A 14398-nucleotide genomic window follows, 5' to 3' on the forward strand; every position below is an offset into this window, starting at 1 on the left:
TACCCCAAGCATGTTGCGTATATACGTTTCAGTCATAATATGTTCAAATGGGCAGAGTCTCTGCAGTAGCAAACACGGTCCGAGTCGCTGTTGCAGTCTTTTCGGAACCGCATCCCGACGGCAGAGATCCGGTTGATGTGGGCAAAACACCGCCATCAGTAGGCTGTGGCTTTCCCGGAAGTTCAGGGACAGGCCTACCCAGGGCTTGTTTTGGGCCCCGGGGCAGAAGCAGTCAGAGCATCTTCGTCGCCCTTCTATGACGTCTCGAAAGAGGCAATGGTGCCGCAGAAGGTGTTGCGGTTGTCCCTGTCAAAGACAGACTGTTGGCCGTTGAGGGTGACCATGCTGATACTGGCCTTGGTGCTGATAGCAAACAGCTTGACCTGGGAGTTGCGGATGTCAATCATGTTGTCCTGGCAGTTGTTGGCGTTGACGCAGGTGTTTCCGTCGTAGTTGTTGAAGAAGCTGTACATGCCGGCACCGTAGATGAGCGTGTTGCTCGAGTTCACGATGCGGATACCGTAGGTGCGGGCACAAGTGGAGGTGTTGCAGGTAGACCAGTCAGGGTCACCATACTTGGACTGGGAGGTGAAGGGAACTCTGGCATCAGGGTTGCCCTGCATATAGGCAGTCTCGGTCTGGAGGATGTTGGCGTAGACGTTCTGGGCGCCGTTCAGGGCGTAGTTGTAGAGCACGCTGTGTTCCGAAGCGGTACCCCACAGCCAAGTGCCCTTGGTGGACTCAATCAAGAGACCACGGCCGTTGTAGATGTTGATCTGGCTGTGGTCAGCACGGTCGAGCTCGTGGTCAGACACCCAGAGCCAATTGTTCTCCATGTAGATGCTGCCGGAAGAGGTAACATGCAGGAGCAAGAAGGCGCCATAGCACGAGGGGTTGGGGTTGGTCGTCTGGTTAGGAGTCTTGACGCAGCGGTCGGATTGCAGCTGAGTGCCGGCAGTTCCACCGATACGGAAGTGGACGTCCCAAAGACCGGCAGCACCCTGAGAAGAACCGGCAACGTTCCACTGCATGATGATGGCACCGGGCTGCGGGCCGAGGGTCTCGAACATGATGTCCTGAATCTCGACGTTGCCGACATCACCGGGCTGGCCAACCTGCCAGACGACCTGGGGGTTGTTGATATCCTTGAACTTGGTACCGCCAACCATGATGAGGGCCCAGACCTCGCCGACAATCTTGATGTTCTTGGGGACCTTGATGGTGTCGGTGACAACATACGCACCGTGGTCGAAGTAGACAATCTGGCCCGAGGTAACGCTGTTGAAGACGGCCTGGATGGCGGCAGTGTCATCGGTGCTTCCGTCACCCCTGGCACCACGAGACTTGACAGACACAAAGTTGCTGGCAGGGACATTCTCGTACTGGGGCCTGCTGCGAGTGAAGACCTTTCCACCAGCAGTCAGCGCAGCGGGCTTGCTAACGGTGGCACGGGTACCCTGAACAGCCCTTCCGTTGGCGTTGGTGTAGGCGCGGCCCTGGGTCCAAGAGGCGATGTTGGCGTTTCCTCCGAGGATGGTAGCACCACTGCGAGAGTTCTTGACGGCAATAGGGGTGTTCTGGGTCATGTCCACGTTATCCAGAACCAGGGTACCATAGGTGCCTGCCTGGTTAAGATCGTGGGCGGTGAGAACACCAACCTTGGTGTTGACGAGCTTGGAGTCGGCAAGCAAAATGGAACCGACTTGCTGGATGCCGTTACCGTCAACACCGCTCATGTCGATACCAACGTTGGCATTGTTGATGGTGAGGCCGTGGAAACTCCACAGCCAGTTCCAGTTCATGTAGATGGCGGTCTGGCAGCCGTTGAAGACGAGGTTGCGGCTGGTAAACTGCTGGTTGCCAACCCACATGCCCAGGGCACCACCGTTGAAGGTGAGGTCGCTCAGCCAGCCTCCAGAGCCGTCCTCTCCCCAGATACCCTGCTGCTTGTTGTTTGTGCTTGTGTCGGTGCTCATGATGAACTGGACGTTCTGGATAGAAGTGGCCTGAGCAACACGCCAGCGAATACCAGTGCCGGTATTGATGGGTTGGCCAGTCAGGTCAATCTTGAAGTTGCGAATCTGGCGGAAGAAGTTGTTGGTGGCGCCATACCAGCCGGGGTTGGAGTCGATAACGGCGATACCAGCGAAGTTGCGGGAAGCCTTGAGGGTAGGCAGGTTGGTGGCATCACCGATCAAGTGGGTGTAGTAGTAGAGCTGAATGGGCGACGAGACGACGTAGGTACCAGGAGGGAAGTAGACGATGGCTGGAGTGGTGGTTTGAGAATCACAGCCGGAACCACATCGGCCCCCAGAACTCAACGCAGCATTGATGGCCGCGGTATCGTCAGTGACACCATCACCCTTGGCACCAAAGCTCTGAACATTGCGGTAGATCTGGTAGCCAGCGCCGCCGAAGGGGACAGTACCCTGGCGAGCGATGTTGGGAAGCCACCAGCTCGTGGCGGCGGCCACAGCCTTTGAATCAGCGGCTGGAGACGGAGCCGGTACAGCAGCGGCCGGCACCGAGAAGAGGCGCAGGGCCAGAAGAGAGGCCGTCAAGATGGTTGAGAGGCCCATCATGACCAGGAAGCAGGTTGATACAGCCTTTCCGCGGTTCGAATTTCGAGGCGAGTTATGTAGATGCTGCCGGGCAGGTATAGGCTACACAAGAGAGAGCAGAGTCAGCAGTTTGTTCAAAGACAAAAAGTTTGTCCAACCACAAGCTTTTTGTATAAAATGTACAATCGTGAGTGTGGCGCGATGTTGAAGGGAGTGAGAGGCCGTTAATAAGAGACATGGGGAAGGGGGATATCAGACGGGAGCCAGAGCAAAAAAAGGGACTGACTCTGAATGCCCTCTCCCTCACAAGCTTCAACCTTGAAGCTTTGCTATTGATGGAGGGTGCGCAAAGGAGCTGTCAATGCGCAGAGAGGTAAGCGACAATGATGAGAAGAAGTGCTGGTGAGAGGATTGTGAAAAGTGAGGCCGGGCACGGCCCTTTAATAGGCATGGGCAGTGAATGACAATAGAGCACAATACAAAGACTCTGGTGATGTATCGCTTTGCATGGCATGGCATGGCATGGCATGGCAGCAAGGCGTGTTGAATCGACACCCCCCTTGGCTCCCAAACGCCCCCAAACCCCACTATCACGCGCCGATTGCTCCTTGGATGAGACCGAGGAGGAGGGTGAAGCCAAGTCGAGAAGAAGGTAAGCAGCTTCTTCTTTGGGCCCAAGCGTTGCAGGACAATCGGCCGCCGTGACGAGGGTCATGAGGCATCCGCACACACACGCCGAGAGCGCGCACACAGATGCTCCGGCAAACCGCACATCTCCAGCATCTGCCATGGCAACCTACAGAAACTTTTCTGGAGCTGCTCGGGCCGCACAAATCGAGAGACAAGGGAGGCCATGCATGCTGCTCTCCACAGATGACATTTCGCATGCAGCGCCGCAGTAACTTACCACGTCAAAATGATTTATTGCAGCAGTAGAATGTTGCAAGTAGTGGATATAACGTCAGGCACTTGCGATGCTTAATGCTGGTGAATCGTTTTCTCTTTCTTGTTGCTTTAGAATGCCAAGGGGCGACGGGCCGAAAAAGGGGTGGGCCGTGGAGGGCGATATGTGAAGGTGATTTGATGCCAAAGAGATAAAGAGGCAAAAGCAATGGTTTTGATGAATGGATGACGAACAGAAATGACACTCGCAGTGTGAATGGGGAAGTGGAAAGAAATCACTGAATGAAGACAGCCTGGAGATTGGGCTTCTTTGCAGTCGGTAGCCCAAAGGAAAGGTTGGAGAGGTCGTCGATGAAAGGGAAAGGTTTCAGCCCTCAAGAGAATCACACAGGACACATGGATGGCTCAGAGAGAGAAAGATGACGCAACGGCCGTGAGGGAACTTGCCTTATATCGCGGCGCCATGCCAAAAATAGGCCATGATAGAGCCGCCATGATGATCAAAGCAAAACTTGTGCCTATTACTCCGTGTTCCGCACTCATACGCGCGGGGGCGGCAGTTGGCTGAGAGCAGCGGGCCAAGATTGTTCCTTTGAGACAACTAGCAGCCTAAGCCTCGCAGGAGCTCATCTAAGGTTCAAAGACAGGCTTGGGTGGAGCGTCGTGAAGCTACGAAAAGCTCCGCGTTTGGTTGCAGAAGCTATTCGCGAGCCTGCCCTGAGATTGAGCTCTCCTGAGTAGAGTCCAGGTACTCGCTCCTAGCGTAACCGCCACAGCTGCGCGGTGGATCCACGGCTGCGTTCCAGGAACGTAATGATGCCATTGGCTGCCGCTATTTGTTTCAGACAGGCCGGACAAGGATGTCGACATGGGTGGTCCGCAACTCTCTTCAAGGCCAGCAGTGCCAGGGGGTCGCGCTTCTTCTGCCGGCTCAGCCTATCGACGACAGCCTCTGAGCATGGTCGGCCGCTGTCCATCTTCCACTCGGCCCTGTTGTGAGCGGGCGAGAGGCAGCAGAAAGACGCCGAGCCAAGAGCGCGCGCCATGCATGAAACGACGAGACTCCCCGAGCGAGCGAGTGGTTGTGCTGTGCTGTTTCAACGATACGAAAACGAGCTGAAGCATAAACGATGGATCGGCGAGCCATATGCTTGCGTGCCCGCGCATTATTCGACGAGATGATGCTGCCATGTCCATCATATGGAGCTCTGACTTTGGCTCTGCCTCTGCCTGACTCCGGTTTGCATCCGCCGAGCCGGTCCGGTAGCACAGCCAGTGAGGAGTAAGTTTTGCCTCTTATCCATGCGAGTCGGTCTGGCGGCAGAAGTGAAGCGAGATGAGCACGAAAGGAAGTCTCTTCGTCGCATCCAATCCTCGCATTGATCATGTTTGGAGCAAGACAAAGAACCAGTTGCCCTCCGCATCCCGATCGGGAGATGGCCATCAGGGCTAAAGTTTAGCGCCACTGCGCTGGAATTGCCTTTCTGCCCCTGGGCTAGCGGGCCCTCCAGTGACCATAGGTGCTGGAATTATTGACCTATCCATTCATCTGAAAAGTAGCCGGCGGTAACGCTCCCTGCCCTGTACTACGCCATCGAAGCAAAAACTCCGTCTGCCGGGGGTACTAGTACTGACAGGTACTCCGTGCTATTAGCCGAGACGAATCTCGCCGCGATTTACTCTTGCCTATAACCATACGAACCTTGATTACCTTGATTCTACAACAAACGCTTCCTCGTTTTAGCTCCGTTTGCGACGCCCCAACATCGAACCACAAGCTGATCAGGTGGTGGTCTATTGCATTGATTGTCTTGACTGCGTTCATCAGCCGTTACCGTCATCAGCCGACACTCGTGCCCGTACCTGTTAGCCTGTCTCAGGATCGCAAACGACGTAGGCTGTCGCACCGCCAGCGAACAGAGCGCACACATGGGCAGAGGGCCGAATCGCCCTGGATAGGGACGGGATGGAATGAAAAACGGAGCATTATTGACTATCAGCCGCTTCATTCTACTAGTGGTGCCGATAGTGCTTGCGGTAAAGGACGGACTATACAGTATTACAGGCAATATGACAGAGGAGAGGCCTATTGCTGCTAGGCAGGTAGTATATGGATCCTTCAGCCGTGGGTGCTAGTCCCAACTATCGAGACGCACCACGAAGATCACAATTTGGTGACCCATGATAAACAGTCACGACATCTGCACAATCTCCACGTTACGCGGTGGCATTCAAGCGGACACTGGGAACGGAGTCGGCCCATTGTCCTGGATCAATACCGTTATAAGGCTGCATACCATGGCCGGCACACCCGGTCGCACAGAGTCTCGTGTGAGCACCGCAGGCTGTCATCTGAGGTAACACATTTTAGCCTTGCTCTTTTTGCCATGAATTTCCTAATAAGGGTGATGAATTGGCCGGTGGTACAGAGTACAAGGCACAACCACATGTCAATGCTTGCTTGGTCTATCTAACACAGCGAAGCAGGCAACAATCAGCGAGGTTATGCCATCAGAGCACGCAACACACAAAGGAACATGACAGCAAGATCACTATAATCAACCCCACGCCGACGAAACGCGCGGGAGTCACTGGACCGTCCCAAATAGACGATGAACCAGGGCAGCGACTGGCTGACAACTGCTGGAGCCTAGCCCTTGCAACATATGCCACCAATCACGAACCTGGCCTTGCGTGAACCTTGTCGACTCTGGCAGTCATCCTCTTCAGCATCATGGCCATGGTTCGAGAAACGGCGGCTAGTGCCCCGAGAGACGGTAAACTAGCCAGAGACTCTGACTACCATTGCCAAGCTGCCAGCCCCTTCATTTCTATCATTTCCAAGCCTCTACTCTCTGCATTACTAACTAATACCTCTCCTCATCCACCACTCGTTTGCCACCAGAATCGATAGCTCGCCTCCACGACGCACAGCAATATATGGACTATCCATGCCAAGGCCCTGCCCCAGCCACGTCATTCGCCATGCAACTGCACCCCAGAAACTGTCCGGAGAGAAGCCGGCCGGCCTGTTCCAGATGCCGCAAGAGAGCCGTGACTACTGTACAGCCAAGAGATGCCGGCTGGGCTCTGCCCTAACCCTCTCTTCCATTCTTCACCCCGGACTGGGGAGACCAGGGGTTCCCCGCACCAGACGGCAATAGGCTTTTGGATGCCGCGCTTCCCCGACCTCATCTGAGAGTCGGCCGCACTGGAGCAGCAAAAGAACTCTCGGTACGGAGTACAGTAGCATTGCGTTGTGTCGTTGCATTGCCGCAAGCAGAGCAATAGATTCAGCAGTGGTTGAGCTCAATCTTCAAGAACCCTGCAAGGAACGCCACACCCAATAACGCCACCAGAGCTTGAATACACAGCATGTCAAATCCTGCTAGTACAAACCCCCAGCATCACCAATCCAATCCCTGGCGCCACTCATCCGCCAACTCACCGCCCCGTGACTCGGAATGGCCCGGCCCTTGTCAAGCCTCTTTTTTTTTAAGAATAAGAAGGTTATTCAGTATGCTTCGTCACCATCGCTTCGGGTAATAGAGCAATATTCCGACCTGCGGCAAAGGAATTATGGCGCAAGATTCTTTTTTTACCCAAAGGGCCGAGCTGACACTGGGGCAGTGGGATGATGTCTTTTTGCATAGCGCATACTGATATTGCATGTGAAATCAAGGTAGCACTCATTCGGGGAATGATCCCGACGGCTGTGTGCCCCGTGAATTATGCCGCAGATGAAAGAGTTTTTCGGTGCATCTTGCTGCGAAATGCTCGATGTTACCTCGTACACATGGATGAGTTGCGGCGTACCTGAGTTGTCAACTCTAAACTCTCGTATTCAATGTCTATGTAAAACAAAGTAGCAGCAATTGATAGTCACCTCCTTAGTCAACATACATACACACACAGCCAAACCAACAACCCCTGGAGCAACTCCATCTCGCAAAAATCGCCACATACACATCCCATCCCAACACGTGCTCCTCAATCCCCAGAATCTCACCAGCTCCCATGTTTTTCTTCTCCTCCGCCACCCCACACAATCCAATCCCATCCCCACAAACTAACTCGGCCAAACCCGCATCCAGAAGATGACAAAAAACCTGCCATCCCATCCCAAACTCCGTCCTCCCGAGGCAAACACCTTCTCCCCCCCCTGCCAGTTTATACACACCCAGATGTTCGCTAGATCACCAGATCAAACACCCTCCCACACGGTCCCTCCTCGGCTCGTTTCTTCCGCCTCTTTCTTCACTCAATTGTACTACTACCGCCACAAACAGGGGGGGAATCGTCATCTACAGGCATCCCATTCGGCAGTCCTCCGCTGAATAAAGGCCCCTTTCCCATAAGAAGCAACTGCCTTCACCCAGCTAGATAGTGACCTGGATGGATACATCTTTCTGCCCTCGCACTCGGACACTGATCCCCATCCCCCATTCCCCATCCCCATCCCCATCTACCACACACCCCTCCCTCACAAAGACAAAAACAAAAATAAACACGTCAAAACGCCCGAGAGAAAAAAAAAAAGCTTCTCTTCTCCCCGATACAAACGAGGGTTACATCCCCCATCCATTCGCCAATACCCGTCGCCATGCCACTACTATACTTGGCATCAAGTAATAGTCTAACAATCCAACCCAAGTCTAAGCCACCACAATAGCAAACGACTTAAACAAGGTAGAAGAAGCACATGAAACCAAGAGAAGCTTAGAGAAATAGTCTTTTGTCAAAAATATCAAGAGAGAAAAAAGAAGATTCGTCAAATTAATAAAAGCAACAATAAAACACAAACATAACTATCCGCTCTTAAACCCCCGCGCATAAAAAAAAGAAATGTCCCTGTTGCATAGCTCGTCTATATGTTTCTTCGCACGCCACTAATCGAAAAAAGAAAAAAATCCCCCATGTTGTTTTCCGTTTCCTAAACCGCTCGCTCCCTTATAACAAAAACAAAAAAAAAGCATTCCCATATTTTCATGTCTATGTCTTGTCAAACCTGCTCCTGCATGAATATGACTGGACTGAAAAAAAAGACAAAAAAAAAAAAGTTCGACGCTTGTCCAACAGCCACCGTAGAATTAGGTTGACAGGCTTAGTGCCAAGTCAAATGCCAAACAATGCCCATTCTATCGCATCTGTATGCCCAAAATAGTCTATTCACCAGGGGGGTGCAGCCGATATAGAAAGCCAGTCGTAAAAGAAGATGGTGTAAGATGGAGAGACCAAGACAAGCGTTGCACACGCTAATCTGCTCACCTCACCGTCATTGCCGCGATGGAACAAGCAAAAATGACATATGATAATTGCAAAGACGAAGAAGAAAAAGGCCGATAGTGTGTGTCGATCCCGTAATACCGGCGGGCGACGTCATGTTCAATGGTCCCACAGCTGAGCATGGTCCCTAGAGTCGGTCCGGATGCCTCAGATTAGTTTAAAAGATGTTACCGCCGATGCCGGTATTGGCACTGTTCAACATGTCAATGCCCTCCACCTCTGCGCCAAAGTCCATGATGAGAATCTTGGGATCCTGTCCGGTACTGACGATGCGTCTGTAGTCGCTCTTTGCGCTAAGGACCCAACTGGCGTGCCATCGAGGGAAGTCAAGCAGTTGACGGCCCGTCTCCATGTCCCAAACCTTGATGTCCGTGTCATAGCTGCCACTGACAAGTCGGCCGCTTACACTATCAATGTGTAAGCTGCGCACCAGGTTCTCGTGCGCGCGCATCTCGCGGACACACTCGCCCGTGTTGGCGTCCCAGATGCGAATCACCTTGTCGTTGCCAGCCGAAGCGACATATCGTCCATCCTCGGAAAACTGAGAGCAAGCCAGGCCCTTGGTATGGCCGACGAACTCACGAATGTTTTTGCCAGTGTCAATGTTCCACAGCTTGACCCGGAAGTCTCCAGAGCATGACACGATGGTGTTTCCACGCATCTGGACGGCATTGACAGGGCCTGTGTGGCCACGGAGCTGACGGAGAAGGTTGCCAGTCGCTCGGTCCCAAACGCAGATGCTAATGTCCTTGCTGCAGGTCACAATGTGCTTCTCGTCAAAGGCAAGGTCGAGAACAGCAGCGGTGTGGTGGGTGAGACGCCGGATTGGACGATAGCCGTTGCGCATGTCGTAAACAATACACGTGGAATCCGATGAGCCAGTCACCATAATCTCCTCGTCATATTGCAAGCACAGGATAGAAGCCTTGTGGTGCTCCTCGAAGGAAGCCACCTTTGGCATCGAGGGCGACGCCCGATAGCTGTCAGAAAAGTTGACATAATGAGTCGGGTTGCCGTCGGCATCTTCCAGCATCATGGGGTGGTTGACCACCTCGGGGGGACCAATGACCAGGCGACACTCCAGGGTTTGCATGTCCCAGATTCTGATGGTCTTGTCTCTGGAACCGGAAATGATCTTATACCTAGAGCGAGTTAGTAAGTATGCCAAAAACAAGACAAGGAGGTGGGGAGAAAGGGAGAAAGTGTAGTTTATGGGCGGGAACATACTCATCAAATTGTAGACAGTAGATGCTGTCCATGTGTCCGTTGAGATACATGGGACGGGCCTTGCCCTCCTTCCACTTCTGAGCGAGCTCAACTTTGGCGCGGTATATTTGCTTCCAATCGTTGGTGGGAACAACTTCGGGAACGCCCAGGCCAGTGCCGGGCTTGACAGGCTCACTGGTGGCATAAGTGGTGGTCATCTCTCGTAGACAAGACTCTCGCCAGATATGCTGGTTGCGAACCACCTCATTCCAGTGCCTGGAGACGACGCTCGCCTTGGCCAGAGCGGCGGCGTCAAGGCAGGCCAAAACGTGGATGGCGAGCTCGGATGGCAGCTGCTTGATAAAATCGATTCTGCTAATCTTGCTATCTTGAGCAAGGATGGATCCGTCATCGCTGAGGCCCGACTCGATAAAAGGCTGGGTGACGACGATGCCGATTCCGCTCTCACGATCGTTGCTATCCTCACCCGACGACTGAAGCCACTGGCTGTGCATGGCTTGTCTGTGATAATATTCGTTCTGCAGAGCCACAGAGGCCTTTGCGGCAGCACCCGTATTCATGGGAATGTACGGAGGCTCATCTCCCATTGCGGGAATAGGCATATGAGGGTTTTGTGCTTGCTGTTCGTAGAGGCCATCATCAGTGACATTAAAGCCGTAGAAAGATCTCGACCGGCGAAAGGGCGCAGCGTGGCGAAGGCGGTTCCACGTGTGATGGGCGCTCGTCGGTCTGGCATGGGAAACAGGCTGGTTGTTGAGCTCAGAAGGCTCGGCTGTGATGGATGGCCGGCGATGAACCATGCCCTTGAGGGATAAGGAGGCCCGGCGAATCACCCCCTTGATGGTACCGGCGGTGCTCTGAGCACGAACACGGCGCTTTCGAGAGGGTAAGTCATGTGCATCTTCCGAGTCGTCGATGGCGACTTCGTTGATCTGTCGCGGCGGGTGCGGATCGTCGTGGGAGAAGACGGCATGTTTGTGGGTTCGGAGGAGAGTCGAGAGGCTCAGGCTACGCATGCGCGGGTCATGGGATTGGTTGGATGCGGGAGCACCGGTGACCTGATTGCCAGTAGATGCTCCCATGGTGTAGGACTGAAACTGGTCCGCCATTGTGTCCGTTTGAGTAGAGCCTTGGCTTAAAAGAAGTATTTGTGGTAGTGCAGACAAATCGTACCACTGTTCGAACGCAGCGAGTGTTGGCCGTAAATGTTCGGGCTCGTGATTGAAGGATTGGTTGAGGTCGAGAAATTGAATGGCAAATCAAAGGCTGAAGAAGGGAAGTTGTCCAACACGAAGACTGTTGATCAACGGGGTCGAAGTGGAAGAGCCTCGGTGGAGTTTCGTCTTGCTCGTCGGCGAAAGGAAGGACGACTGACTAGTCTCGAGATGGAGTGCTGAAACACCAGCGGACCCAACAAACGCGAGCAACGAATAGACAGCGAAACGAAGAGAGAAAGGCGATATAATGCCTCCAAGGAGCGAAAATGGAAATATCGACAAGCAAGAGTGGTCGTGAGAGTTGGAAACTCGGGTTGAAATTGGAATGCAGAGAAAATGAGGGCAAGGCGGTCTTGCTGATGGTGATGGGCGCCACGCGGCGGCTGACAATGCCTCGTGCGTGTGTCCAGAGACTCCCGTTTCGGTTTTAGCGGGCACGAAATGAAACACGACGGCTGGGAGGTCACGCAGGATCCTACTAAGCAGTCGAGGGCGGCGAGGAGATGGAAACAAGGACGAGGAAAAAGGAGAGTGGTTGAGAGAGGAAGCGAAGAGACTGTGTTGCGATAGGATGTAAAAAAGGCCGTAAGTAGCAGGACAAAAAAAAAACAAGGGGACCGATAGCGGTATCTACTCTGGTCTGTCACCAATACGGGCATATTACTGGGCTATGTTAGTGCATGTACGGCGCAGCCCGCACAGACTTGGAGGGATGAATAGGTGCCCGCCATTTGCCGGAGTCCCTGCACGAGAAAAAAAAATCGCTGGCGGCGTTGAGGCTTGCCCCTGGAAGAAGGGATGGCATGACACGACATGGTGTGGAGGTACAGGTACCTGATGCTTCACTTGGGCTTTCACTCGATGGCATCAAAGCCACAGCCACTGGCCAATCCATCAATCCATCATCGACGCAAGTGCCAGCATCCCCTTGAGATCAATGCCCCAGATTTGTTCCCACCGACCCTTACTAGCAAGCACTAGACCATCTCAAACTACGGAGCAGAGTGGAGAGAGGCATCCGGACTCTGGGGATGCCCCTGATGACCTGTGCATGCTGGTCATGCCGCGCTCAACCGTCGTCCTTGACCTTGATTTGGTGAGCATCGCATCACGTCTCAGTTGTCAGTCGCCAGGTGAATCAAGTCATTTGCCGCCTTCCGTCACGAACAGCCCATGTCTCTCTACTTCCTTCGTCGACATTACGTCGCCAACTTCAGATGAACGGGCGAAACACGCGAACCCGCGCGGAGGCGTAAAACTTTTCTGTCTCATATCAATGGCGAAAACCCCCCAAAAGTACAAGTACAAGCCACTAACAGCGGCAGCGATCAAGTCGTCGCAGCACTTGTGCTTTTTTAGGTGCGATCTGAAGCGGAGTGTCCGTAAATTACGGGTCGCTAGTCAGCTTTTTTTGTTCCTTTTTTTTCTGTTTCCTGGCGAGCCATTGGATTCTCGTCCTTCGCCCGCGGGTCTGTCGGGCTCTGCTTTGTCTTGCTGCTGCAGCTGGGATTGGACGGCAGTGATGATCTCCGTGGAGACTGTGCCTTTTGGCTTGAGATTTTGTCAGTTTCTCGAAGCGTCATTCGCCACTAAGCGTGATAGCAGAACAGGGGGCCTCTCTCACCTGTACCTTGCGGTGTGATGTGCCTGCCAAGAGGACGGCTGGACAAAGACAGCTGGCCACGACCCAACAAGCATGTCTCAAGAGTGCATGCAGGGCGAGTGCCAATAAGACGAGATGACAGGATAAAAATAGTCTTTTTATGGAGTAATTCTTTGAGATGCGATTGTTTGGCAATTCAAAGGATTTTTACTGCAATTTGTAGGGCTTTGCTTTGTGTAGTACAGCCGTTTTGTCGTGGGAGACTGATGTATTACAAGCCTCAATCGTACAACACAACCTGGTGGCTGGAAGATGAATCAGAGACAGCTCAGAGACACTGCCCCTGGGACAAGACAAGGGCAATGATCGTCATCTTGCCCCTGGTGAACTTAAAAAAAGATACAAAGGGGAAAAAAGGGTTCAGCCACGTTTTCCCCAGCGGTGGAGTTGGGACGACGTGCATCGGCTTCAAGATGACAGCCAACCAACATACATCTGCGGGAAGCATCACCGCAACGGCCCCAGCTTACCTACATATGCCCAGGCCCATAACTGTAACAGCACGGCCAATAGCAACGTAGTCGTGGCAGGTCTGGAACTTGGACAATTCACCATCCGCTTGTTTTGGCTTTGGATTTTGGCTCTGACCGAAACAACGATTTGCTACGGCATCATGGCGCCAGCTCACCTTACTTTCCGCCTCCCCCTTGCATACCGCCTCTTCTTCCTCTTCCTCGAGCCCATTTCCGCTCTAGTCGGCGCTTTCTATACCCATTTCCGCCAGCAGCGCTACCTCGAGCTCCTGGACACGGCGACGGCACCTGCACAGGTCCCGCGGGGCACTGCCGTGGCCATGTCGCAGCTTGCAAACATGTACTTTTTCTTCGCCATCAACGAGGCGCTTGTGCTCCGGTCTACCCGGGACCTGCGTGTCTGGCGCTCTGTCCTGCTGGTGCTGTTGATTGCTGACTTTGGGCATTTGTACTCGATGAAGGAGTTGGGCCCCGCGATCTACTACAATGTCACGGGTTGGAACGCTGGTGATATTGGCAACGTGCCCTGGGTTTACGCGGGGGCGACGTTGAGGATGTGTTTCCTGGCAGGGGTTGGGCTGTGAGGACGGCCGATGAGACCCGAGGAGAGGCGTTGGAAAGGCAACATTTTACAAAGCAATATTAGGCATAAGTAGCCCCAGGCAGTGCCAAGGGAGATTTCAATATCTTGACAGCAGGAATCAGAAACTCGATTCGGAAAACGGACCCGAATCGCATCGAGCTTGAAGCCACAAGATCTCTCACGAGGTCTCACGAGGTGAAGAACTCGGCACTCATTCGGCATCGATTGGCCCGTTGGCTGTGATATAGGCTATAGTTGGCTTAAGTCAGCAGCAGCAATCGGCTTATCGCGCTCTCTCTTTGGTGGAACAATCGGGTAGCCGCCGGATTATCTTGCCGCATCGGCGACGGAAATGGGCTAGATACGCCTCTTCGCCTCCAAAAGGTGGGGGTTTGTGAGGGTCTAGAGGCTCCTCATCCGCAAATATTCAGAGACTATCTCCTCATTCTTTCAGCGCGGAGAAAGCCTGAGAATGGCGCGGGTAA

The 14398-nt window shown here is 53.4% G+C and overlaps 3 protein-coding genes across 3 annotated transcripts; 1 reads left to right on the top strand and 2 right to left on the bottom strand.

The window, feature by feature from the left end:
* Window positions 1-254: 254 nt before the first annotated feature.
* On the bottom strand, window positions 255-2582 carry TRIVIDRAFT_37929 (glycoside hydrolase family 55 protein; the record flags this gene model as incomplete). Its single annotated transcript, XM_014094088.1, has 1 exon — window positions 255-2582. The coding sequence occupies one exon, from the start codon at window positions 2580-2582 to the stop codon at window positions 255-257; it is 2328 nt and encodes a 775-aa protein (XP_013949563.1).
* A 6325-nt stretch (window positions 2583-8907) lies between these two features.
* Window positions 8908-10993, bottom strand: TRIVIDRAFT_39065 (uncharacterized protein; the record flags this gene model as incomplete). The annotated part of the gene is made up of 2 exons (XM_014094089.1): window positions 8908-9892; window positions 9978-10993. 2 exons carry the CDS (start codon window positions 10991-10993, stop codon window positions 8908-8910), a joined length of 2001 nt encoding a protein of 666 aa, XP_013949564.1.
* A 2477-nt stretch (window positions 10994-13470) lies between these two features.
* Window positions 13471-13914, top strand: TRIVIDRAFT_38121 (uncharacterized protein; the record flags this gene model as incomplete). Its single annotated transcript, XM_014094090.1, has 1 exon — window positions 13471-13914. The coding sequence occupies one exon, from the start codon at window positions 13471-13473 to the stop codon at window positions 13912-13914; it is 444 nt and encodes a 147-aa protein (XP_013949565.1).
* Between the last annotated feature and the right edge of the window lie 484 nt (window positions 13915-14398).

The sequence above is a fragment of the Trichoderma virens genome, assembly GCF_000170995.1.
Source record: "Trichoderma virens Gv29-8 chromosome Unknown TRIVIscaffold_92, whole genome shotgun sequence".
NCBI classification, from domain to species: domain Eukaryota; kingdom Fungi; phylum Ascomycota; class Sordariomycetes; order Hypocreales; family Hypocreaceae; genus Trichoderma; species Trichoderma virens.